Raw genomic sequence first — 23900 nt, forward strand, 5'->3', positions numbered from 1 at the left:
GGGCCCCCGCGCCCGACCCACTCTCCCCCCCCACCCCGCCGCTGGGATGACCCTCTCTGATGACCCCTCTTGCCGCTGACCCCTCAGCAGCCGGGTCGCAGCGCACCCGGGACTGCAGGCGCCCAGAAGCCACGCCCACAGATTTCCTATAGCCAATCCGAAACCGCAGCGCCTCTGATAGACATCAGCGGCAGAGACCCTGGATCCGGATTGGGCACGCCTGCTGTTGTGGGCGTGACTACAGGGGCGGATGCGGAAGCGGCAGGCAGTACTCGGTCCCGGAAGGGGTCGGGGGTCGTCGGACCCACATGGCGGCGGCGCGAAGGAGGCACGGTAGGCTTGATGGGGCAGCGGGGCACTCGGGGAACCGGGGGGACTGGGGACCCGCCGACTCAGACACAGCTCTCGCCCCAAGTCCTCGTCCCGACACCCGGCCGCTGGCAGGGCGAGGGGGCGCCCCTGGTCCCGAGGTACGTCCGGAGCCCGCAAGCGCCGCCCTGTGTGTCCGGGGCCCTCGGGCAGGGCCTGGGGGCTGTGGGACCCCCGAGGCGGCGAGCCCCTTCCGGAGGAAATACGGAGTTTGCAGGCGCTCCCGACAGCGACGCGAGGACTGACCGACTGACCCCGTCACCTTAAACACAAAAGAGCAGCAGCCTCGCTGCGCCTCGGCGTCTGTATCTGCACGGCGGAGGGATGCCATTGACCCGCAGCTTTGTACATTGCAGGGCCTTCACGGATGCTTATTAAATGACAGTGTTTTTAACCAGGACCAAAGGCAGGGCGTTATGCGTTCTTACCCGGCGGTGCCTTAGGACTGCATGTCAGAGGCAGGGAGCTCGGTTCCTGCATAAAGCCCTTGAATGTTCCCCGGTAACCTGTGGGCTGCGCAGGACAGACTTGTTAGCCAGGGCCACCGGCCGGTGTGTGACTCCCCGGGACTGACTGGCTTTGTATCAGGGACCCGTCTCCCATTGCACCCACCCCCCACCCCTGGGTGCTTGGAAACGCCAGTCTCCCCTGTCTCCATCAGTGTAGGCTGTTTGTTGTTTTGTTTCAGATTCCGCATACAGGTGAGATCACATGGTGTCTGTCTTTCTCTGACTTGTTTCATTCAGCACAGTACCCTCTAGGTCCATCCCTGTTGTCTCACACGGGAAGATTCCCCTTTCATGGCTGAGTAATAGTCCATTGTGTGTGCGAGCCACATTTTCTTTTTTTTTTCTTTTTTTTTTTTTGCTTTGCAACTTCATACAATTTATTTAACCTTTTTGAGCATAATGTTACATGAGTAGCATAAAAATAATCGTTCTCAGCACATGGGGTTACTATAAGAATTAAATGAAATAATAAATAGCAGTGTATGGAGCACATATTGGTAAATACTAGTTTTGTGTATAAATGTTTGTTTTATTTTGTTTCTTTTCTGATTTTTTTTTGTGACCCACATGGTTTATTTCCAAATTTCTTTTTTTTTAATATATTTTATTGATTATGCTATTACAGTTGTCCCATTTCCCCCTTCTCTCCCCTCCCCCCTGTACCCGCCTCCCGCCCACTTTTCCCCCCTTTAGTTCATGTCCATGTGTCATACTTGTGAGTTCTTTAGTCTCTACATTTCCTGTACTATTCTTGCCCTCCCCCTATCTATTTTCAACCTACATTCTGTGCTACTTATTCTCTATACCTTTTCCCCCTCTCTCCTCCTCCCACCCCCCTGCTGCTAACCCTCCATGTGCCCTCCATTTCTGTGGTTCTGTTCCTGTTCTAATTGTTTACTTAGTTTCTGTTGGTTTTGCTTTAGGTGTGGTTGTCAATATTTGTGAGTTTGCTGTCCTTTTACTATACATGTCTTTTCTTTATCTTCTTTTCTTAGATAAGTCCCTTTAGCATTTCATAAAATAAGGGCTCGGTGATGATGAACTCCTTTAACTTGACCTTATCTGAGAAGCACTTTATCTGCCCTTCCATTCTAAATGATAGCTCTGCTGGATAGAGCAATCTGGAATGTAGATCCTTGTCTTTCATGACTTGGAATATTTCTTTCCAGCCCCTTCTTGCCTGCAAGGTCTCTTCTGAGAAATCAGCTGACAGTCTGATGGGAACTCCTTTGTAGGTGACTGTCCCCTTATCTCTTGCTGCTTCTAGGATTCTCTCCTTCGTTTTTACCTTGGCTAATGTAATTATGATGTGCCTTGGTGTGTTTCTTCTTGGGTCCAACTTCTTTGGGGCTCTCTGAGTTTCTTGGATTTCTTGGAAGACTGTTCCCTTTGCCAGATTGGGGAAGTTCTCCTTTATTATTTGTTCAAATACATGCTCAATCTGTTGCTTTTCCCCTTCCGATTCTGGTACCCCTGTAATTCGGATATTGGAACGTTTAAAGGTGTCTTGGATGCTCTTAATCTTTCCCTCAATTTTTTGAATTCTTATTTCATCATGCTTTCCTGCTTGGTTGATTCTATCTTCCTTCTGGTCCACTGTATTGTTTTGAGACTCATATTCCTTCCTTTCACTATTGGCTCTCCTCCTCGTATCTTCCTGCATCTCTTTTATGGTAACCTGCATCCTTTCATCTAGATTTCGTCCAAAATCTACCAGTTCCGTGAGCTTTCTGATCACCAGTGTTTTGAACTGCGCATCTGATAGATTGGCTAATTCTTGGTCGCTCAAAAGGATGAGTCCTGGGGGACTGATCTGCTCTGTTGAAAACATATTTTTTTTCTCCTGTCTCTCCTTTTTTTTTTTTTTTTCGGTCTGGTTGCTCTTGTTACGGTGGGAGGCGGAGCCTTAGGTGCTCACCAGTCGCTAGATTGTGACGTTATATATGGGGGCGCGGTGGGAACGGGAATGGGAGCGGGACGGGAGAAAACAATGGCATAGTTCCGTTCTCCTGGACTCAGACCCTTGTCTGGGCTTCCGGGCCGCGAGTTCTGCCCTGGTCCACAATCACTACCCCTCTGAGTCTGCCAGCCGCAGCTTGCGTACTCAGGGATCACTGCTGCCTTCTTGCGCCCCTGGATGGCTTTTGCACCGAGTTTGCACCAAACTTTCCCCCGACCTCCTCGTGCCGCCGACCCGAGCCAGCCCTGCGCCCGCCCGGTTCGTCTTCTCCTACCAGTCCGGATGAACACGTCTACTTCAGCTTCTTGGCTGCTTGACTTCCATTCAGATAAATCCTCTGCCGGATCTGGGTGTTATTCTGATAGTAAATTATTGTTGTAAATTATTGTTTTTCTAATCTTGGTTGTACGAGGAGGTACGGTGCGTCCGCCTATTCCTCCATCTTGCCGGAAGTCGAGCCACATTTTCTTTATCCACTTTCCATCCATGCACACGGAGGCTGCGTCCAGACCTGGGCTATTGTGTAAAGCTGCAGCGGACGTGGGGTGCAGATAGCTTCCCGGGTCAGTGTTTTTCACTCAGATCAGTACCCAGAAGTGGGGGTGCTGGGTCATATGGCAGTTCTCATTCTAGTATTCCGAGGAACCTCCATGCTGCTTTCGCCAGGGGCTGCACCACTCACCTTCCCACCAGCAGTGCACAGGGCTGCCTCTTCTCCACGTCCTTGCCAGCACTGGTTGGAGGTCGTCTTTTCGATGACGGCCATCCTGACAGGTGCGAGGTGGCGTCTCACTGCGAGCGAGCAGTGCACTCTCCTGATGGTGAGTGACAGGCGCCACCTGTCTTGCACCTGCTCGTCACCTGGGCGTCTTCTTCAGGAGAAAGTCTCTTCAGATCCTCTGTCCATTTTATAATCGGACTGTTTTTCGTTATTGAACTATCTGAGTTCCTTCTGCATCTCGGACACGAACCCCTTATCAGACATGCGGCTGGCAGGCATTCCCTCGTGTTGGACGGGTTGCTTTCATCTTGTTGCTGGTTTCCTTTGCTGGTCAGAAGCTTTTTAGTTTCATGTGGTCCCACTGGCTTACCTTTGCTTTTGTTGGTTGTTCCTTGGTTGTCAAGTCCAAAAAGTTATCGTCAAGACTGATGTCAGGGAGCTTTTTCTGTGTGTTTTCTTCTAGTTTTACGGTTTCAGGTACGTTTCTCACGTTACTTGGAATAGTTTGGGCCATGATGTTTTTCTCCTCTGCATTTAAAACAGGGGATTGTGGTTTTGCCCTTTGAAATGAAAAGCTGACTGGCAACCGTAGTTAAGCATTTGCTTAAAACAAGAAAAGGAAACTAATTGTCGGCAAGGGAGAATATGGGGAAAGTGAGGTAGTTCCCACGGTGCGGCTTCCTTCCTGGAGAAGCACCGTGCGGGTGCGTCCCTGCCCCTCCGGTGTCACTGAGTCCTGGCTATTGTTGGTCTGGGTGGGTGTCGGGCCCCAGGGTGGCCGCAGCTGATGCCAGGGACACCCCCTGCCTGTCTGTCCCACTGTCAGCTGCTGACAGGCCGTCTCCGGGGTCTTCGTGCTGACGGGGTCGCCCCCTTCTGCTCTCCTGCGTGGCGAATGGGGCTCCCCGTGCTTGGCGCGAGTGTCCCTGTTTCTCTAACGCCGTCCTTGTTTCTGCACCAGGGCTGTGCCCTGTGCTGGGAGCGACCGTGTCACCTGGAACACAAACCGTCTGCTTTCCAAAGCCGTTGTCAGCCCCGCAGGAAGATGAACGGAGCCTTTTCGTCGTGCGCCCAGTCAGGACACACCTTCCCTGGAAGCTGTCGCTGATGGACGTGTGACAGGGTGTGAGGGGAGCTTGGCGGTTTGAGGGCATTGTGTTTGGCTGGGGGAGGCGGTTGCTAAGTCCTGACAGTGTCGGGGAACAGAGCATTAGTGCGGTGTGTCCCCTCCTGTTCCTGGGACCTGGCAGGGCCCTCCGCTGGGACCCGGAGCCCTGAGCCACTTGGGGGGGGTGGGTTGGAGCTGGGAGAGATTTGAGTCCTGAGCTGTGGGAGCAGGACACCAGAGGCCTCCCGGCTTCCGCCCTCGCACCTCAGTGACTTGGGGTGAGTGTTGCAATTAGGGAAACGCGGGGCAGGTGGCGAGGACGGTGGCCTGGGGCCCCCCTCCCTCTTCCTCACGGTCCAGCTGCCGTTCTAGAACCCGGGGCCGCCTGTGCGTCTGTGGGAGGGAAGCGAGCGTGAAGGGGACACGCAGGACTCTTCCTCCGAGCTCGTCCTGCAGCTCAGGCCCTGAGCTCTGCTGGCCGTGGGACAGCTCAGTGGTGCTGGGGGTGCTGCGGGCTGGCCTGGAGCCTCAGCTCCGGACATTCCGGGCCGTTCCCTTGGGCCAGGGTGGGGGTTGCATCTCGGGACGGTCCGTGTGTGTTTGGAAAAGACTCAGCCCATCTGCAAGTGCAGGCTTGCAGGGGTCGGGCAGTCAGCCCCCTGCGATGGTTTGTAACACAGTCCTTGGGGTCACGGGAGAGCGTCCGACTTTGCAGCCACTGCCCTTGAGTACAAAGTGAATTTCTCTTTTTGAAATGCGCTCTGTTTCATGTGGAAAGTGTACTGTTGGTTCTGGGAGGGGTGTGTCTTGGGCCAGAGCTCGGGAACCTCTGGGAGGTGACTGAAGTGAACCCAGGAGGGCCCCTGCTCTCAGGGGACACTGGGGAGAACCCGACAGCCCTCGAGCTCAGTCAGGTAGGCCCTGGGCCGGTGCTGGCTCGGAGGAGGAGGAGGCAGAGCTGAAGGAACCTGCCCCGCGGGGACAGTCTGGGGAGGTGAAGGGTGGCTGGCCTCCACTCCTGCTGCCTCGAACTGTCAGGTCCCCTCTGGCAAAGTGCTGACCCTCGGGGACCACACAGACACCTGTGAAGTCAGTGACCCAGCGCAGCATCTGCTGCTCTATCCCAGGCCTCCTGTCCGGACCCCTGTTGGTGGCGCCTGTCTGTCTGGAGAAAGCCGCCCGTCTCCCTTGCCCTCAACACAGCTTTGCTGCTTGGGTGTCCTCGGAGCTCGATGGCCGCTCCTTTCATCCTGCCCCACCCCGCTCCCTGGCTCCCTGCTGCTGAGGCCGTGTGGCCAGCCGCTCCTCCCCAAGGCCACTGAAGGGCACTCCCGGACAGGCAGGACTTGAGTCCCAGGGTTGTCTGGGGAGCATGGGGTGCCCCCCTCCCTGGGCGAGCCCTGGGACGGCTGCTCGCCGCACTCACGAGGGCACGTGGTCGCCGCCGTCCCCGTCACTGCTGCAGCTCCTTTGTTCCGGGGCTGGTGGCGGAGAGGGTCACTGCACAGGTGCCAGCCCAGGGTGCCCCACCTGCGGGCTGATCCCGTGACTTAGTTAACTGTCACCCAGAGGGAGATGGTGACGAGCCTCTGGTTACAAGGATTAAATGACGCCGCCCTTCTCACCGCAGACCGTGGTGATGGAGGCCCTGGATCTGCCTGCACCAGGCGCGGTGCACGCTGGGGACCGGGTGCTGGGTGCAGCTAGGCCACCTGCCTTTTAGTAATTTGTTCCTGCCAGCCGCCAGGCTGGGCCTTCCCAGGGCACCGTCCCGGGAGCTGGGGGTGTGGCAGCGAGGAAGAGGGCAGCCGAGCCCTCTAGTCTGCCGGGACCCGTGGGTGCGCTCAGATGGTCAGTGGGCCTCCGTCCCAGCTGGCCGACCAGCCCTTGTCCCCTAGGCCCAGCGTCTTAGGCCTGGAGGCCAGTGTGGCGGGCCCCTTACCGTGGGCTTCCTGGGGGTGGCCACCAGCACGCATGGTCCCCGAGCAGCAGCGGTGGGACGGGGTCTTGGGGTGTCTGCCTGTGCGTGTGTCTCGGCGGGGTGTGTGTGTATGTGTGTGTGTGTGTGGGTACACACGTGTGTGCATGTGTGTGACTAGTTAATGATACAGTAAATGCTCCCCAAGAGCCCTACAAGGAAAAGCTTTGGACAAAGTTCAGAGTATTTTTTAATGTTGATGTTTGTGGAGAAAATGAGCGTGAGTGAATTTCTGCTCCTTCGATGGGGACACCACACCAGGTGGGCTGTGGTGCAGGATTTCAATTGTGTCCCTTTGAGTACTGTTTTCCTTCTAATGACTGTTTCAGAAAGTTGGCCGACTGTTGCTTCAATCTTAGCTAATTATTTTTCCACTTATAACTCTATTATGAAACCCATTAAGAAGCTATCATTACTGAATTACGAGCTATTCTAAACTCCATCTCCACGAACTGGTGCGGTGCTGTTAACTTCTTCCTCTACTCCTACGTTACCAGCGACGGCTCAGCGCTGTGCCTCGCCGAAGGATACAGTGAAAACACACACTGAACGTTGTTTTTGAGAGAGCGGTGGAGGGGCTGGCGGGTATTCAGCAGGCATTTAAATATGAGAAGAGAACACCCAGAACGTGGGATTCTGAGAAACACAGTGACCTCAAGAAGATCTGGATTTAAATGCGTAGCCCTGGTCAGGTGGTGCAGTGGGGTAGGTGTCGACCCACAGAGCAAACGTCCCCGTGTCCCCCGTTTGACTCCGGCCAGGTCACGCGCCTGGGTTGCGGGTTTGGTCCCCGGCCGGTGCACACGGGAGAGGCAACCGGTCGGCACTTCTCTCTCGCACCGATGTTCCTCCGTCCCTTCTGCTCTCTCCAAAAAGAAATGAAATCTCTGCAACAAACGAGCCAGCAAAACGGGGAGCTCAGAGGCCAGGCCCGAGGTGGGGGGCACAGGGCCGGTGCCAGCAGGGACGGGTTCTCTGTCCTCTTCTCACCGCAGGGGGGTGGGGAGGGGGCTGCTCAGGGGCAGGCTTGGAAGGGTTCACTTTCACCCTGCGGTTGGCTGTGGTAGGAGTTTGTGTTAATGTCCATTTCTGGTCTTATTTTCAGGAGTTTTTTTTTTTTTTTTTTAATGCGATGTCAAAAAAGCCAGCCAAACTCCTGTTGCACCTTCTAGATGATCTCCCTTTTCCGTTCGTGAGCCGGCTCACCGGGCCCTCTGCATGGCAGGCGGTGCACCTGCCGGTCCTGTGTATTTCTCTCTCCACGTGAGACACGACGGTCAGTGGCTGTGGTCTCTGTCGTCACGCGTGTCCTGTGAGCGCGTGGCGTCCTGCCCTCCGTGGGCATCACCTCGAGGCCCAGTTTCCGGGCTACGTCCATCCTCGTGTCCCTGCCTCAGCTCTGCCTGTGCTCCTGTCCCCGGGCCTCCTACCTCCCCAGGGGCTGTGGGTCACGCTCCTGAAGACAGGGCCACGAAGGAGCGAACTCCATCCCGTCTCTCGAGAGGGTTTCCTGTCGTTCAGGGCAGCTCTGGTGGCGGTGTTTGCTGGACAACATTCCAAGCCCCGCTCGGTGCTTTCCCTGGGGAGAGCCCCAGAACCCAGGGTCCTGTCAGCCAGGGACAGCATGGTCAGGGGAGCCCTGCCCGGGGACCCGGCCCGGGAGAGCCCCTCTGCTCCCAGACTGGTGGGCTTGCTGGGCTTGCTGGGCTTGCCCCCGAGGGGGAGTGTGGGCTGGTCAGAATTGGGCGCCTGAGGAGTGGAACCGCCTTCAGAGCCCACGTCGGGTCCGGGAGTCCGGCTCCGGCCGGTGCACAGCGGGCGGCCCAGCGCTGGGTCCCAGGGAGGTGGCCAGGAACCTCTGGGCATGGCGCTGGGGGTCCCGTCAGGACAGTCGCTTTGCTTTCTGGTGGTAATCGTAGAGCAGGCCTTTGTTGTAAGTGGACTGCGTGCGATTTGAATGAAACTGCTGTAGCCGTAACTAATTCCTTCTCTCTCTCTCTCTGTCGGTCGGTCGCACCTCAGTGTTTGTTGGAAAAGTGCTGAAGAGGCTGTTCCCTCGTGAGCCGCGGGACCAGGACGAGCGCACACCGCTGCCGGCCGCCCCCGAAGCCCCTCTGGAGAGAGCCAGGTGCCGGCGCGTCCCCCTGGTGGCAGGTGAGGGCTGTGGGTGACAGGAGTCCCAGCCGCACGGCCGGTCCCATCGCCGCCCTGGGCGTCCGCTGACCGGTCAGGTTGCTGGAAGCACGAGCGCCTGGACCAGTCCTGAGGAACCAGTGACCGCCGTTGGCTGGGCCTTCCCTTTCCAAAGGTCAGGCCTGCTGGGCCGCGCCGTGTCTCCCGGGGTCTGTGTGTCCGTGTCCTGGCCCCTGACCCCCGAGGGGCCGTGTTTGGAGATGGGCGCCTGGGGAGATGAGGTCACACAAGGCTACCGGGCGGGCCCTGACCCAGCAGGACCGCGTCCTGTAGGAGGAGGGGCCAGGACACAGACGCACACACAGCGGGCGGCTCTGTGAGCACACGGGGCGGGGGCCCCAGCACCCAGCACCATGGGTCTGCACCCCTGGCGCCGTTCGGGCCGTGGCAGGGAGGGGGCGCCGGGGAGGCGGCTTCCGTCTCCAGGAGCAGGAGCAGCCGGTGGGTCGCTGCGCTCCCTGCTGCTCTGGGAGCCTCACTGAACCAGCGTCCTTGGCCGTTTTGGAGGTGTTGTGTTTGGGGTCTGTCTGCGCTTTCTCCTCTCTTCCAACTCGACGGCTCTGATCGGCGAGGAGGCGGTGGGAGGCCGAAGCTCCTGCGTGAGGGCTCTGCCCTGCCAGAGGGTCGTCCGCAGACCCCAGAGCCGGCCCCCGGGGAGACGAGGCACTGACCGCTGTCCTTCTGTGAGGCGGACAGACAGTTCTGCCTCAGTCTCACATGGTCTCTCGCCTAAAGTAGGGGACTTTTCACTCTTTGCATCACTGTTTAAAAATAAACGCTTCTCTTCCCAAATATGGTCGTGAGGCAGCTCTCTGCATCGCTCTCCTGGTTACCACGGCAGGGTCCTTCCATGGTGCAGATGACTAACGAGAAGTTCCGACTCAGTCTGGAAGGTGTTTCATTTTACACCGCCGCGTCCATTCTGATTCTCTCAGCCACTTGGCTTCTTTACACGTGTCCCTGGCCCCCAGGTGTTGTGCAGTGGGCGTCTGCCAGGTACTGTGTTTTCTGTGGAGGTGTAGAGGCAGAAATCACAGCGCTGACCCAACGTTGATTTCAGGGGTGCTGGCAAGATTCAGAGTGTGTTTGATCAGGGAGATGCCTGGCATGAGGGAGAGAGGGGGGCACCCCACCCTCTGTGCTGGAGGCGGGGGTGCCCCACGGGCCCCCTGCCAGCCTGAGCTGTGGCTGGGCAGCCAGGGACCGTGCTGCCGGCTGGAGCTGCGTGCTGTTGGGCTAAGTGCTCACGGTTGGCTCTGCAGAGCAGTTGGAGCGCCATTGCCTGGTGCGGGGTCACAGGGGCAGGGAAGAAGACAGGGTCGCTGCATTCCCAGGGTGGGGAGCGACGCCCCAGAGGCCAGGCACGGGCACGGCCGCCGCCCCTTCCTCAGCGTCCAGCCCCAAACGGGGACTTGGACTCCATGCTGCAGTGCACGGGCCAGGCGCCCGGGTGGTTTAGGGTCCAGTCACGAGCAGCCGGGACCCGAGGGAGTCCAACCCAGCCCCCGCTCCCGGGGTTCCTGTATCCGGAGCAGCCCTGGGTTGCATGTAGGCTCAGCCCCTCGGCCTGGAGGGGCGTCCCGAGTCCTGGTCCCGTGTCTCCCACATCCTGTGTTCCCGAGGTCCCTGCTGCTGAGAGGCCTCGGCGTGTCAGTGTTGTGGGGACCCATGTCAAGGGTTGCTCAGAGCTCGAGAGGTAGGAACAGCGGCTGGAGGAGATGTGGGGAGACAGGAGCCAGCACAGCGCGCTGGGGACCCTCTGACAGCCCCTGCAACGCCGGTGCCCGTTCCCCTGCGCCCCCAGCCCCGCTCCTCGGCTCTCGGCACAGCGGAGATGGGCGGGCGTCCAGGGGGCTTCCGCACAGGTGTCCTGGGCAAAAGAGGAGAACCAGCCACGAGTCCCCGGGGGTGTGGGTGGCAGGCTCTGCCGCGTCCGTGCGCTGGAGCCGCTGGTGGGTGTGGCAGCGTGGAGTGACCACCGGCGGCCACGAGGACCGCGGCCTTTCTGGGCGTGCGTGTGTCCGTGCTGGTGTGGCCCGCAGCTCCGTGAGCACACTGGGCAGCCAGGCGTCACACGCTTGAGATGGAGGACCTTGCCCGTGGAACTTACGTCTCAGCCGAGCTGCTAAAAGAGAAAACCGTTGGGCCGTGGACGTGTCCAGACGCCCGTCCTCGCCTGCTGACCTGGGTCTGTCCTCCCGCCACTCCGTCCCAACGACGACGGCGGCTTTGCAAGGGGCTCTGGCTCCGGAGAGTGAGCCTCGCCCTCGGCTCCTTCTCGAGGTCGTTTCGGCCCTTCAGGGTCCCGTGCGGTTCCACGGGGGTCTGAGACCAGGCCGTCCGTTGCCGCAGAAGTGCCTGAGTGAGTGAGCAAGGCAGCTGGCACTCCGGGGCGACCTGTGCCGGGCCCGCGGGGCACCGGGAGGTGTCGCCGTCCCGGCAGCAGTGAGTCGTCCGGCCTGAGGCCAGGGCGCCGTCCCACCGCCCTGTCCGTGGTCTGTGATTTCTCTCACGAGAGGTTATGGTTTGGGGGCTGTTGCTTTCACGCTTGAACGTGCTCTACTCTGTGTGAGGCCGTGGTAGATGGCATCGCTTTCGTGTGTGTGTGTGTGTGTGTGTGTGTGTGTTTCCAGAGTGCTCAGCGCCAGTGCACGGAAATGCACAGAAACCTCTGACCCCAGACGAGGCATGGCTTCTGCGGTGTGGGCACACAGACTTCTGTTTGTTGGCTGTGTCCTGCGTCCAGGCCTCACATTGCTCTCGCAGGTTTGGGGGGGGCGTTCTTCAGGGTTTTCTGTGGTTGAGACCCTGTCGCCTGTGAGTAGAGACGTTTTGCCTCCTCCTGTCTGATCAGGGTGCCTTTGATGTCTCATTTTTCTTGACGAGTTTTCTTGATTTCCCCAGACAGAACTCCAGTGTGACTGGTGTGTCCGGTCTCACTGCTTGTCCTGGGGAAGCGTCCAGCCCCTGTCCCCTGAGGGCAGTGCCTGCCAGCCCTGGGTTTTCATTCACGCCCCTTGTCCCGCTGAACTTCCTTCTACTCCTCGTTCGTTGTGTATTTTTTTCTTCATGAAAGAGCAACATGCGTGGGAAATTCTGAAGGAAATGCATTATAATTTATGTGCAGCTGAAAAAAAGCATCTGGGCTAGAAGCAAAACGAGGGAATCACAATCAAATAGACGAAGAGAATCTGTGTGAAGCCACAGTGCCCCGCGGCTGCTGCTGCTCAGTCAAGTCCCGTTGTTCCCCTGCTTGCTGCCACCTGAGCCAGGAACAGGCGTCTGCCTTGTGACAGGGGACCTGCTGTCACAACACAGCCCCCCAGGAAGGGGGGAGCACCTGCAGCTGGAGGGACGCTGCTCCCCAGGGCACACCGAGGCCCAGGGGGACCTCGTGCCTTCTCTCGGTGACATTTCGTTAGGACAGGACCCTCATAGCCCCAGAAGTCAGCCTCCTATAGCCTCCTAAGGGGTGTTCTCAGTTGATGACAGGTGAGCTTTTCCCACCGCAAGACCTTCTCTGCCGGCCCTGAGCTCGTCCTGAGCGCAGAGGGCGCAGTGCTCTTCTGAGTTCCACGCGGCTGTCTCTCTGGGGAAGATCGATCTCACTGAAGGCTTCCCAGCGTCGTCCTGAAAAACGGTCAGACAGTCCATGCTCCCCGCAGCGGAGCTCTGTGGGGGCCTGTGTCCACCCCCACACCCTCCCCCATTCCAGCAGGGAGACTGTAATTAGCCACCTGCCGTCGGTCAGACTCGGGGTGAGAAGTAGCATCATAGCTTCGGAAAGGGAAACATTTAGTTTTTTAGTTACAGCTGACAGGCGGTGTTGCTTTGTGTCGGTTTCAGGTGCCGGCGTAGTGCTCAGATTCTGTCGAGTGCTCCCTCAGCCCTCCCGGCACCCACCCGACCCCGCCTGCGGACGACACAGGGTTCCCGACACCCCCTGTGCTGCACTTACATCCCCACGACGGTTTTGTGATGACGGGAACTGTATCGGTGGCGGAAGAATTTGACAGCGTTTCAAGGTTTTTACAGTTTAAATGCCTTGAAACCAAATGCCTGCACAGGAATTAATGATTTTGTGCCGTCCTTGTTTTTAAAGACTTATTTTTCTGTGCAGGATCGGGGCATCTGCTTGTGTTTGCCAGTGCTGAGTGGAATGTGACAGTTGAGGGGGTCGGTCCTGCCTGGCGTCGCGTGTCAGGGAAGCGGGGAGAGGGTGCGCCCCTCCCACCAGCGTCCCTCTCCCAGGCCCGTGTTGGAGGGGGCCTGGGTGAGCAAGGGTGCAAAGTTACCTGCAGCACGGCAGTCACAGCAGTTGTTTGTCGTGTGGAAATTTAGAATCGACCCCACGTGCAAACTTGAGGTCGGTGGTTGTTACTGGCCAATGGCACGGGCTCTTGTAGCCGTTACAAGACTGCGGCCCTCAGTCTTGGGGGCCCAGCTGGCAGGAGCGGCAGGCTGGATCCCGGTTGGGGCCCACAGTGCCCAGGCCACGGGTTCAGTCCCCAGTCGGGGTGCAGACGGGGGCAGCTGCTCGGGGCTTTCCACATCGATGCTCCTCTCTCCCTCCCTTCCTCTGTCTCTAAAATCAGTAAGCATAGCCTCCGGTGGGGATTTTTTAAAAAGACTGTAGTTTAAATATATCTTAGTGTGTTGTTTTACCCTAACATTCACCTTTGAGTGGTATTACCTGTGTAACATACAAATGTGTGATGTTCAGGTGTTTCATAATAAACCACGTGAGCACGATCCTGTGAAGACATTGCACTGAGCTGAGTGGTGCCCGGACCCTCGAACGTGGCGCGGGTGAGGGTCCCAGGACACGGTGGCACTGACTGCTCCCTGTCGTGCCCGTTTCCTCCGGCAGGTGGCGGCACTGAGGCCCCGCCCGGCAGGAGGCTCTACACCGCCGCTCCACCGCCAGAGGGCTATGTCCCCGCCCCCACGCCGCAGGAGCCCCCGGGCGGCTCGGGTTCCGAGAGCACCTGCAGCAGCGAGGAGGGCGCCGGAGGTAGGAAAGCGCTTCTCCGGGCTGATCTCACCGGGTTCAAACCTAGAGGGCAGAGCAGGCCCCTGCTCAGGCCCGTGGGGGCGGGGGTGGTCTGTGGCCCTGTTCAGATCTGGAGGTGGAGTGTGATTTTGACCGGAGACACGGCTGGTGTTAAATGCATCCAAGTGGCAGCAGTACTGGCCTTGGTTTAGGAGAACTGTTTCTTTCATTTTCCAATGTCTTCAGAATATTCTGGAATCGTCTATCGATTTTTCTAATCATGGAAATAAGTTACTTTGCATGTGTTTTGCAGAAAAATGAAGTCACTTGACTTGCTTTGTTGACTGGCGCTTTGGTCGCACATTAAGTATCTACTTTGAAAAATGAGATGGTAGTGATTTTGTTTTAATTGATTTCAAAACTTCCTTTAGAGGAATATGAATTTTAAAATTATACCCAGAAGATTTCTACCAAGCATATAAACTGAGAAACTGTATGCTTTTAATCTTAATTAGCTTGAATATCAAGAAAATGTGGTTTTCTAGCACATCGATCTTTCTGGCTTCCTAATTAAGGGGTCAGAAACTGCCCAACCAAAAACGGGGCTGTGCGGAGGGACGCTGGCGTCTTTGGAGCCTGATCACAGGTAAACAGACTAACACAAACCTGAACTGGATTCACAGCGAGCCGTGGTAGCCAGCCTGCTGCACGGCGTCCACAGCACATGTGGGGAGAACGTGCCGGGCTCTCTCACGTGCCGGCGTGCTCGGCTCTGCTGAGGACACTGGCAGGCTGCGCGGGCTGCTGCTGCAAGGACGTCTGTCTGTCCGTCCGTTCCACGGCCAGGTGCCGCGCCCCAGCCTGTTCTGTGGGGACCCAGCTGGAGTGCCATCCTCAGGAAGTGGGACGATGACGGTGCCAGCGGACAAAGGTCTCTCACAGACGGTGCAAGTCTCCCTGCCCTGAGGGCCCAGGCCCACCTCCCCGGAGAGTGATTGGCAGGGGCCTGGTCTGTGTGAGAGCAGGGAGCTGTCTCTAAAACACAGCGAAAAGGGGAATTGAATAATTAGGATCCATTCCATTTAAATTGCCATGGTAACCTGGCAGAGTTAGGGGTAACTTTTATTTATAACTTTGACTATACATTATTACAAGTTACATTTTTATAAGCCGTTTGTTAGACAAAACCTTTATGTTAATTCATTTCCTCCTCGGTTGCCAGGTTCCTGGGAGCAGCCATGCTGAGAACCTTTGGCGTAGTGTCTTTTTTTCCGGGGAGGGGTGATGGTCCCCATGGGGGCCGCCCCTTTCTCTCCACACAGAGCTCCAACAGCTCTGTGCAGAGACTGGGCTCCGCTTAGACCTGGTCTTCTGTCCTGACTGATGTCTGAGGGTCACTGCAGCCCTGCCGCCTCCCGCCCTGGCCCGCGTGCTTCTCCTGTGTTCGTGTGGCCCTCGTGTTCAGGTCAGCCAGAGTCGTGAAAGTCGAGTCCTTTCTGTGGAAAGCTGCTGCGATTATTTTAACAGCAAGCACCCTTCGAGTTTATGGCTCTTGGACACGTGTGCTCCTGCACGTTCCTAGTGGATCGTGTGTCTTAGATATCCATCCTTTCGTGCATGGACAGACCTGGGCCCTGGTTCCAAGTAGGTGGCTTCAGACCCTGTGGGCGCTGGCCGGACTGGAGAAGTCTGGTCTGTGGTCGCTGAGGCCTTTGGGGGCCGTCATTGGGAGCATCTCAGGGCAGTGCCGCTCATCTGACCAGTCATGTGTGGTTTTACCACTTGCGGCCGAGCCCAGACCAGGCCCTGGGTGGACACTCCCTCTAGTCTGCTGACCGGGCAGCCCCTGCACGGCGCACTGGCTCAGGGTGTGACGAGGTCAGGGTGAGAGTGCACAGTCTTTCATTTTTATCCTGATGGTTTTCTGAAGTGGCACTTAAAACATGACGCACGGGCAAGGGTCTCCCTCCTCGGGGGTGAGTCGGGGGGGCTGACGGCCCCCGCTGTGTCCTGCCCTCAGACTCTGAGCCCCAAGAGGGTGAACATGAGCGGTGAAGGCATCTCTCTGAGTGCATGTGAGCGACGCCTGTGTGAAATGAGCCGAGGCGACGGGGGGCTGATGCCTGCATCCAGCCTTCCGGGCGGTGCACGGGCCGGCGTCCAGGTGACAGAGGGTCCCGCAGAGGGAGGCGGTGGCTCCCGCGCTCACCGCCTGCGCACGGGTCGCTGTCAGGGCAGCAGCAGGGGGCAGCTCTGCCTCCCAAGCTCTGGGCTCAAAACCGGGGCCTGCACTTTAACCCAGCGCCCTTGTGGCCACGCTAAAGGGCCACACAGGGCAGGGCCCGCACAGGTTTACAGTTGTCCATGTGGAAAACGATGCAGTAATTCGTAACAGTACAGGAGTGAGTCTGAGTTTCGCGTGCTCACAGCCGAGGCCTACATTTGGCCAGCCTGTCTGTCCTCGGGTCACTTGGATTGAAAAGCCGCATCGTGTCCTGATGCTGGAGTGAAGTGCCAGGGCCAATTTGGCCGAGCCTGGCTGTCACAGCCCTGCTGCTCGAGCTCTCCAGATGTCCCGCTCGAGAGGTCAGAGGAGGAAGAGCATCCGTTCTTTGAAGGCAGAGTCTCCTCGCTCTGCGCCTGGCCAGGCACCCCATCCCCAGAGGCCACTGCCACTGGAGCTCCCAGCGGGAAGGTTCTGTCCTCAGCACTGGCCCCGCCCCCACCCCCGCCCCTCCACGCCTTGGTCTGCTTTTCACCTTCCGAGCCAAACCAAACCCATCCTCCCTTCTCCCAGGCCTGGCCCCCTGCTGGCTGTCCCACGGCCTGGACGGACATGCTTCTGTCGACAGACCATCATGCCTGGGCACGAGACTGCAAGTCTGAAAGTCTCACCTTGCTCAGTGTGCTCAATTGGTACTTGTTAGTACAGTGTCCTGAATTTTAGGCAGATAGTACTAGGGGTGTCCAACCTTTCAGTACCTTGGGGCCACACTGGAAGAAGACCTGTTTGGGCCACACCTTGAGTGCATTGTGACACAATCACAAAAAGCCTCAATGTTTTAAGTAAATTTACAATTTCATGATGGGCCGCATTCATAGCCATCCTGGGCCTCAGGTTGGATGCCCAGACTATAAGCATCTGATATTATTTTAACTCTTGACCTTATATGCATGACTTAGGTCAAGGTTAAATGTAAGTTACTCCCCATTACTTAGCACCTGGATCTCATGGATATTGAGGGTGATCATCTCGTTTGTAAGCCTTAGCATTGATTCCACAGTAAGACTCCTGTCCCTTTAAAACATTAGCTTGCTTCCAGGTGGTGTGGCGCAGCTGCACAGCCGGAGGAGCTGGAGACTGTGGCTGTTTTGGTGTCTGTTTCCACGACAGCACCTCATTGGGACGTGGGTGCCAAACAGTGGTGGAGAGGGTTTTGACAAATGGTGGTTATTTTTGAAATCAGCATGTGTGAAAGGAAAGGTACACTTTGGGGATGGCAGCTTCTCAGATTTGAGGTAGTCAAACCTCTGGTTCCCCAGTGCAAATGTTCTGCAGCTTTTCTCGTGCCCCGGGGGTCTGAAGCAGGTTCTGGATGCTGGAGCCGTGGGCTGCCCGGCCTGGCACAGAGGCAGGCTCCACCTGCGCGCCAGACCAGACCAGGGACGAGGGAGTCCCGCAGGCCCAGCACTTAGGCACTTGGCCACGATGCAGCCGTGTGTGTGTGAGGAGCAGGGCCCTCTCAAGAACGGAAAGCAGTCCTGAGCTAGAGATTTTGGAGGTGCCCCCACCACACTGTTTCCTCTGCACTCCCTTGTTGGGCTGTCCCGGCCACGCACAGTTCACTCCTGTCGGGGACACAGAGCCGCTGTGTCGGGACAGAAACAGTCTGTCTGCAAGGGTCATGGTAACGACTTTCCTCAGTGCTGCCTGGATCCTGATGATAGCACTTGGAGGCATTGGGCGGGGCCTCCACGTTGGCCCTGTCAGGGGAGGGGCTCGGGGACCGCTGTCGCTCTGGTCTGCTTTCCAGGGTGGCTGCTGTGTCCTATCAACGTGGGTCAGGCCAGGCAATAACTGCAGAGAACAGGGAACCACCGAGCCGCCACTGAGCTGCTACAGCCCACTCAGCTCCAGGTTGTGGGTGTAGAGGTGTCTGAGCTCAGGACAGGACCCGGAAAGACAGCGTGTTGTTTAACACGTGAGTCTCACCTAGACTCGGAGCTGAGGAGGCAGCATCATTCCCACCTTGCGGATGGTGAGACTGAGACTCAGGGCTACCTCGTATGTTGGTGTTACAGCCCTCCATCATTCCGGGGTAGGCTGGCCATAGGGGCTGTCGCTGGAGTCAGCTCGACACCAGCAGGAGCCTCCACTGTGAGTGCAGTGCAGAAAACAAGCTCACTGAGCACAAACAGCTCCGTGGTGACACAGCTCCCCCAGCCCGGCTGCAGCCAGGGAAACACAGCTCCCAGAGCCCCCGCAGAGCTGGCTTTTATGGACAGAAGTCCTTGTCCCTGGCCCCTGATTGGTCCATTCTCATGCAAATAAGGGCTACAAATTCTTGCGCTTTGGTTGGTCCAAAGGGTACTGTTTTGATTGGCCAGAATAGAGCAACTCTGATTGGCTGGAGCTGCACAGCTCTGATTGGATAGGGAAAGCCTCAGTCCTATTGGTTGAAGTAGGATTCTAGGAGCTCCTATATAAGGGCTGCTCAGCTGAGCCACAGCGCAGGTGGGTAGTTCAGGGTGGGCTGCTCTCTGGGGTGCAGTTGGTGGGAGAGGGTCCTGGGCAGAGGTGGCTGCTAGGCTCTTTCTGTTTTGTTTCATTTCACTTCAGTTTGAGCCCAATTAGTAGGCGTCTTTTTTCCCCAGGGTTCACAATCTGTACCTGCTTTTTCTTTTTAAGAATAAGTAAACTGTTAACTTTATTGTAAGTCTCAGAATCCTTGGTAGTGTAATTATTTGAAATACAGTTGAGAATCACTGTATTCTTATAAAATCCCTTTTCTACTAAAACTACAAGATCCTAATGGGAAAGTGTATTTAGGTTAATATGTTTGCTGTGGGTTACTGTGCAAACAGTATACAGAAAATTGTTGTATTAGCATTTTTGCCTTTATAGATCAAGATCCTCATGATCAACCAAAGAGGAGAAGAAGAAGGAAGCAAAAAACAAAGAGAACATTAAAACCCAACAGCGTTCACGTGGAACAAGCAGAACTAGAGAAACAGCAGACTTTCCCACAGGAAACATTGCAGCCATGTCACACAGGTGACCCCACGATGAGCAAAAATAAGAAAAGGAAACTGAAAAAGAAACAACAACTGAGAAGGAAGAAAGCAGCCGGCTTCCTCACGAAAGCCTCCGGCATCAGCTTCCTGTACGAGCCCAGGGAGGACAGCTGTGAGCCGAGTGACGTGGGCGAGGGGGACCTGGGGGACTCGGGGGACGCAGGGGACGCAGGGGACTCTGAGGCCGAGGAAGCCGGGGCGGACGCCCAGGAGAAGGCAGATGGCATCCTCGATTTTTTGAAGTCCACACAAGAAATGTATCTTTATGATGGTATGACTTTTTCTGTTTTTTTTTTTTTAATAGTAGCATCTATTTATTTGGGAATAGAAACAAATATAGTATCGCATTTAAATGTTTAAAATACAAGACGTTAAATGTTTATTATTCAATACGAACCGTTCGTTTTGAGGCACAAATGAGAGTTCGGCTTCATCTTGCCAGGCTCTGACCAGCAGTAGCTCAGGCCTGGGGGGGGGGGGGGTCAGCGTAGCACCCTGGCCGCAGCGGCCGCCTGGCCCTCACGCCCCAGGCCGGCCGAGGGGCACGCTGTGGTCGGCTGTGGTTCTAAAGAAAAGGTGGGCGCCGATCCGGGGCTCTGCTGGGCCCCGGCTCAGACCGCAGGGCGCGTCTCCGAGATGAAGTAAGAGCAGGCTTACACTTGCATCGAGGGTCGGGATCGATGGGGACGTGGGGGACAGAGGGAACACGGGGAGTTTCGCCCTTTCGGTGGCACCTGTTAGAGGACAATGCGACGGAAATCCTAGACCTGGACACGCAGCAACCCACTGAGAACAGGAGTGGAGACAAGAGGATTAGTCCCCAGGGATGCAGGGGCGGACAGGGCATGGGAAGGGCGCGCAGGCGGGAGGGAGACGGAGGGCGGGGCCAGACACCTGTGCCCTGGTCCCGGTAGGCGGGGACGCTGGTTAAGGAGTGGGACTTGGCCGTGTTTCCCAGCCAACAGAGGCCACAAAGTCGGAGATTGAACAAGTCCCGTGACCTCCACGTAGGGTTAGTGCGGCGAACACCAGCCCCTCCCACAGCTCTGTGGTCTGCGGTGGGGACGGTGACGCGAGTCCTCCCTGCGGTGGTCGCCGCGCCTCCCGGTTTCCATGCTGCCGAGGGTGGCCGGAGCGCAGTCTGCAGAGCTCGGTGTCCGTGTCCTGTGCGTCCACCCACAGGGTCCGGTCACGTGAGTAGGCTCCAGGTGCCCGTCATTCACGCGCAGAGTGGTGCTTAGGTTGCCTCTTGGGGAAGCTTCTTCCGCCCCGTCCCCACCGCGGCGTCGGAGGAGCAAGCGCCGGGCGGGTCCTCAGTCCGCGGGAGCGGAGATGAACGCGCGTCTGCGGGGCTGTCTCTGCAGGCGCCTCCCCTGACCCCGACCCGGCCTTCCTGGGCGCCGCCGAGGCGCTGTTTACGGGCCTGGAGGCTCGCAGCGTGTGCGCCGCCGACCTGCTGGGCCTGGAGCAGCTGAAGGCGCTGCTGCTCCTGCAGGATCCGGGGAGGCTGCAGCGCGCCCTGCAGGCGTTCGTGGAGCACTGCGCCATGCCGCCAGGTAGAGCTGCCGAGGGGTGGGAGCTGCTGGGCTGCGCCGCCAGGAGTGCGGGCACCTGCATGCAGCAATGTCCGCCGTGGAACAGCCCACGGCGGGGGTGCGGGAACACCCGCGCACCGACACTGCGGGCTTGGAGCTGCCACCTCTGAGCACCCCGTTTCCTTACTTTAAAGGGAAGTCCCCAGGGCCCGGCCTCCTGAGACGGGGGAGTGCCGCGCTCTCCCAGCACCAGCTCCAGCGCTGGAATTCGGCCGGCTTCTGGCCAGCGTGGGGTGCTTCACGCCAGCCTGTGTGTGGTGTTCCGTGGGCTCGGACGCCGGGCTCGTCCCACTGTGCGGTGGTCCCGAGCCTGGGGGCTCACGCCCACCAGATGAAACAGCAGGCGTCTGTCCCTCTGTCTGCGGAGTCTGTCTGTCACGCGGCATCAGCGTCGCGTCTCAGTCAGTGTTCCCTTATCTCAGAGCTGACCTCGGGCCCCAAGGCTCACGAACACCTGCCGGACAATTAACATTTTTCCCTTTTGTTCTTTTTCGCTCTGCAGACCAGGCTGGCGTGGTCTCAGCGCTCTTCAATTACTGGGCCACACACATGTTCCCCGAGGGAAGCCGGGAAGGGGGCCGGGGCCCCTGGCTGCCAAGAGCTGGGGCCCCGCAGGGAGCCTCGGGCAGCCCGGGGGGCCCGGCGGGGCGCAGAGAGGATGGCGCTGCCTGACCCGTCCTCGTGCCCCATGCGGCCCTCGCGCCTGCGCGTTGCTCCCTCCGCCTGCGTGAGGGGACCAGGCCGTCCGAGACCCCCGGGACAGCGGGGGTAGAGTGGAGCCTGCACTTTTGAAAACTGCCTTTGTCTGGAACCACTGCTCAGGGGTTCTGTTCTTCTAATTCCTGTGAGAATAAAAAATGTACATTCTGTTACGCTGAATAAACTGTATAGTTTGAGGCTGGTGCATGTTTTTATAAAGCTTTGAACCACCCTGTACCTGAAAGTCTGTTTTGGGGGGCACTCCGTGGGTGTTAAGGGGCTGCCGTTTGAGCCCTTGGAGTCCAGTTCCCTGTCCCACCCAGGGAAGGACATCGGGGACGCCCTGCCCCGGTCTCGGAGTGGTGGTTCGGTGATGGCGTGTCCCCCGGACCGTGTGCAGAGTGCGTGTGGGAGGCTGTGGGACGTGACCGTGGGGACGGCCGGTACCGGGAGCCGGGTCCCGTGCACACCAGTGACCCTGGAGCGCACATGGCGCGTCAGGCTGGCGTGGAGTTGCACCTCACTGAAAACACACGGGGCTGAGCCAGGCGTGAGTGCGATGACAGTTAGGGCCAGGACTACAGTGGCCTGAGAGGCTGAGGAATGGCCGTCGTGCCATAGCAAGGGACACGTGGCCCTTTTGTCCCTGCATCCCCTGCGCTCAGCCCGTCACCTTGAGTGGAGACGGCGTGCTGTGAGCACAGGGAGCCAGCCAGCACTGGGCCGGGGGGGCGGCACGGCCCCCCAGCGTTCTGCCGTGGCTCAGAGACCACCCTGCGGCCCTGCCAGGAAGGTCTGCAGGCTTTGGGCCCAGTGCCTTCAGGGCCCGAGTTCCCTTCCAGGGTCTCCCGTGTGCACGTCCCGTGTGAACGGAAGGGGCCCTCGGCTGTCCTGCATCCCAGGGCCCGGGAGCACAGAGGGAGCCTCCCCGCTGCATGCACCAGAGCCCGCTCCCTGCTCTCCTGGTGGTTTTTCCGGCAGGGGAGCGGCAGGTGGGACTGGGCGCTGCTGGGCCCTCGACCCAGACGCTGTGGACGGAGGCTCACGCTAGCCGGTGGAGGGACCAGGCGTCCAGGTTCCTGGGTGGCTACCACCCAACGGGGGGAAGCGGGGCTGTTTCCACCGACAAGGACGGCTCAGCAAGGGCTGCCCTCCCGCTGTCCTCCCGGGCAGCGGCCACAGCCCGGCTCCCGGAAGTGTCCCCGCCACCAGCGCCGGGCTGCCAGCTCACGTGTGGGGTGTCCGACACCCCGGTCCCCAGACCTGCAGGCGGGCAGAGCAGGTGTGCGCGAGCGGCCCAGCCACCTGTGCCCAGGTGACACCACACTGACCAGAGCTGGTGCTCCATGGAGGATGTTGTGGGAAACGCTTTTCTGAGACACGGGAACTAAGACCTGTGCGGGGCACGTGCCAGTGCACTGGCTACCGTTGCGCACTCGCTGTGGCTCCGTCACTAGCACTCTCGCTCCCACACGCCGCGTTCTCCCCGGGAACGTCTCAGTGGCCGCTGCTCCGTGGAGACACACCCACAGGACTCAGGCCAGATTCCACGCCCCTGAGCAGCGTACCCCCACCCAGACAGGGGCGCCCCCACTTTTGCATGGCGTGACCTCTCCAGGGGGTGCCCGTCATGCACTCTCGCCAAAAGCGAATCTTCCGTATGAGCTTTTCTGTGTTTTCATTTAATTAGGAGTTTGCCGGGGCAAATGCGACCTCCACAGCTGGCGGCCGCAGGTGGGGGGTTCGGTGTGGAGACGCAGGGGCAGGGGGACACGCTCGCTGTGACGGGGCAGGAACCAGGGAAGCCCTCCCGGAGGAGGCGGCGTTTGGGATGAGCCTGAGGAGGCACGGCAGCCATCCCCGGGCAGATGAAGTGATTAAATCAGAATTCAGATAATCTTGGAGAGCAGGCCTTGTCGATGGGGAGCAGAGGGGCCTTCGAAGAGACGCTTCAGGGTGCAGCCATCCACCTTTCCACGCTCATTACAGCCAGCAGACTGCAGACGGGTGTAAGTATACCTGCTTCGCATCAGTTTTCTCCGGGATTACTACTTCTAGGGATTCCCTTTTTTTTTTCCTCTCATTTTTCATTTTGAAAGTGCTGCCCTCGTAGCGCCGTTGATGTTTAGCCACGAAGGGGCTTCCTAAACAGCAGAGTGTGTTCAGGCACACAGAGTGCTCCTGTGACATTGTCGATGACAAACAGGCTCAGGCCCGCCCCCGCAGCAGCCCTACAAAGCCCCCTCCTCGGGCAGCTCCCCAGGTGACGGCGGAGGTGGAGGGCAGTGGCAGAGGGGGTGGTGCTGCCCTGTCTCCCTGGCAGCGGCGGTGTGCCGGGGGCCTCCGGACAGCAGGCCAGTCCAGTGCTGACGGCCAGCGGCCCCAGAGCAGGGCCCCCTGCGCCTCAGCTGCACACGGGGACACAGTGGGAGGTGAGTTAGGCGCCTTCTTCCTTAGATCACTGAGTCTCAATCTAAACT

General features: G+C 58.3%; 1 protein-coding gene across 1 annotated transcript; it reads left to right on the plus strand.

The window, feature by feature from the left end:
• The first annotated feature begins 222 nt into the window (after nt 1-222).
• On the plus strand, nt 223-21651 carry ERICH1 (glutamate rich 1). The gene is made up of 6 exons (XM_036011804.1): nt 223-333; nt 8668-8799; nt 13709-13852; nt 18957-19397; nt 20491-20682; nt 21224-21651. The coding sequence occupies exons 1-6, from the start codon at nt 309-311 to the stop codon at nt 21391-21393; spliced, it is 1104 nt and encodes a 367-aa protein (XP_035867697.1). The 5' UTR covers nt 223-308; the 3' UTR covers nt 21394-21651.
• Nucleotides 21652-23900: the final 2249 nt, after the last annotated feature.

This window comes from Phyllostomus discolor, chromosome 11 (genome assembly GCF_004126475.2).
Source record: "Phyllostomus discolor isolate MPI-MPIP mPhyDis1 chromosome 11, mPhyDis1.pri.v3, whole genome shotgun sequence".
In the NCBI taxonomy this organism is placed as follows: Eukaryota; Metazoa; Chordata; class Mammalia; order Chiroptera; family Phyllostomidae; genus Phyllostomus; species Phyllostomus discolor.

What these genes read in the sequence shown, in the direction of transcription:
- ERICH1 (XM_036011804.1), top strand. Translation starts at nt 309, where the DNA reads ATGGCGGCGGCGCGAAGGAGGCACG. An exon ending in CAGCGAGGAGGGCGCCGGAG is followed by an intron (nt 13,853 to 18,956) that starts GTAGGAAAGCGC and finishes TTGCCTTTATAG; the next exon opens with ATCAAGATCCTCATGATCAA. An exon ending in AGAAATGTATCTTTATGATG is followed by an intron (nt 19,398 to 20,490) that starts GTATGACTTTTT and finishes CTGTCTCTGCAG; the next exon opens with GCGCCTCCCCTGACCCCGAC.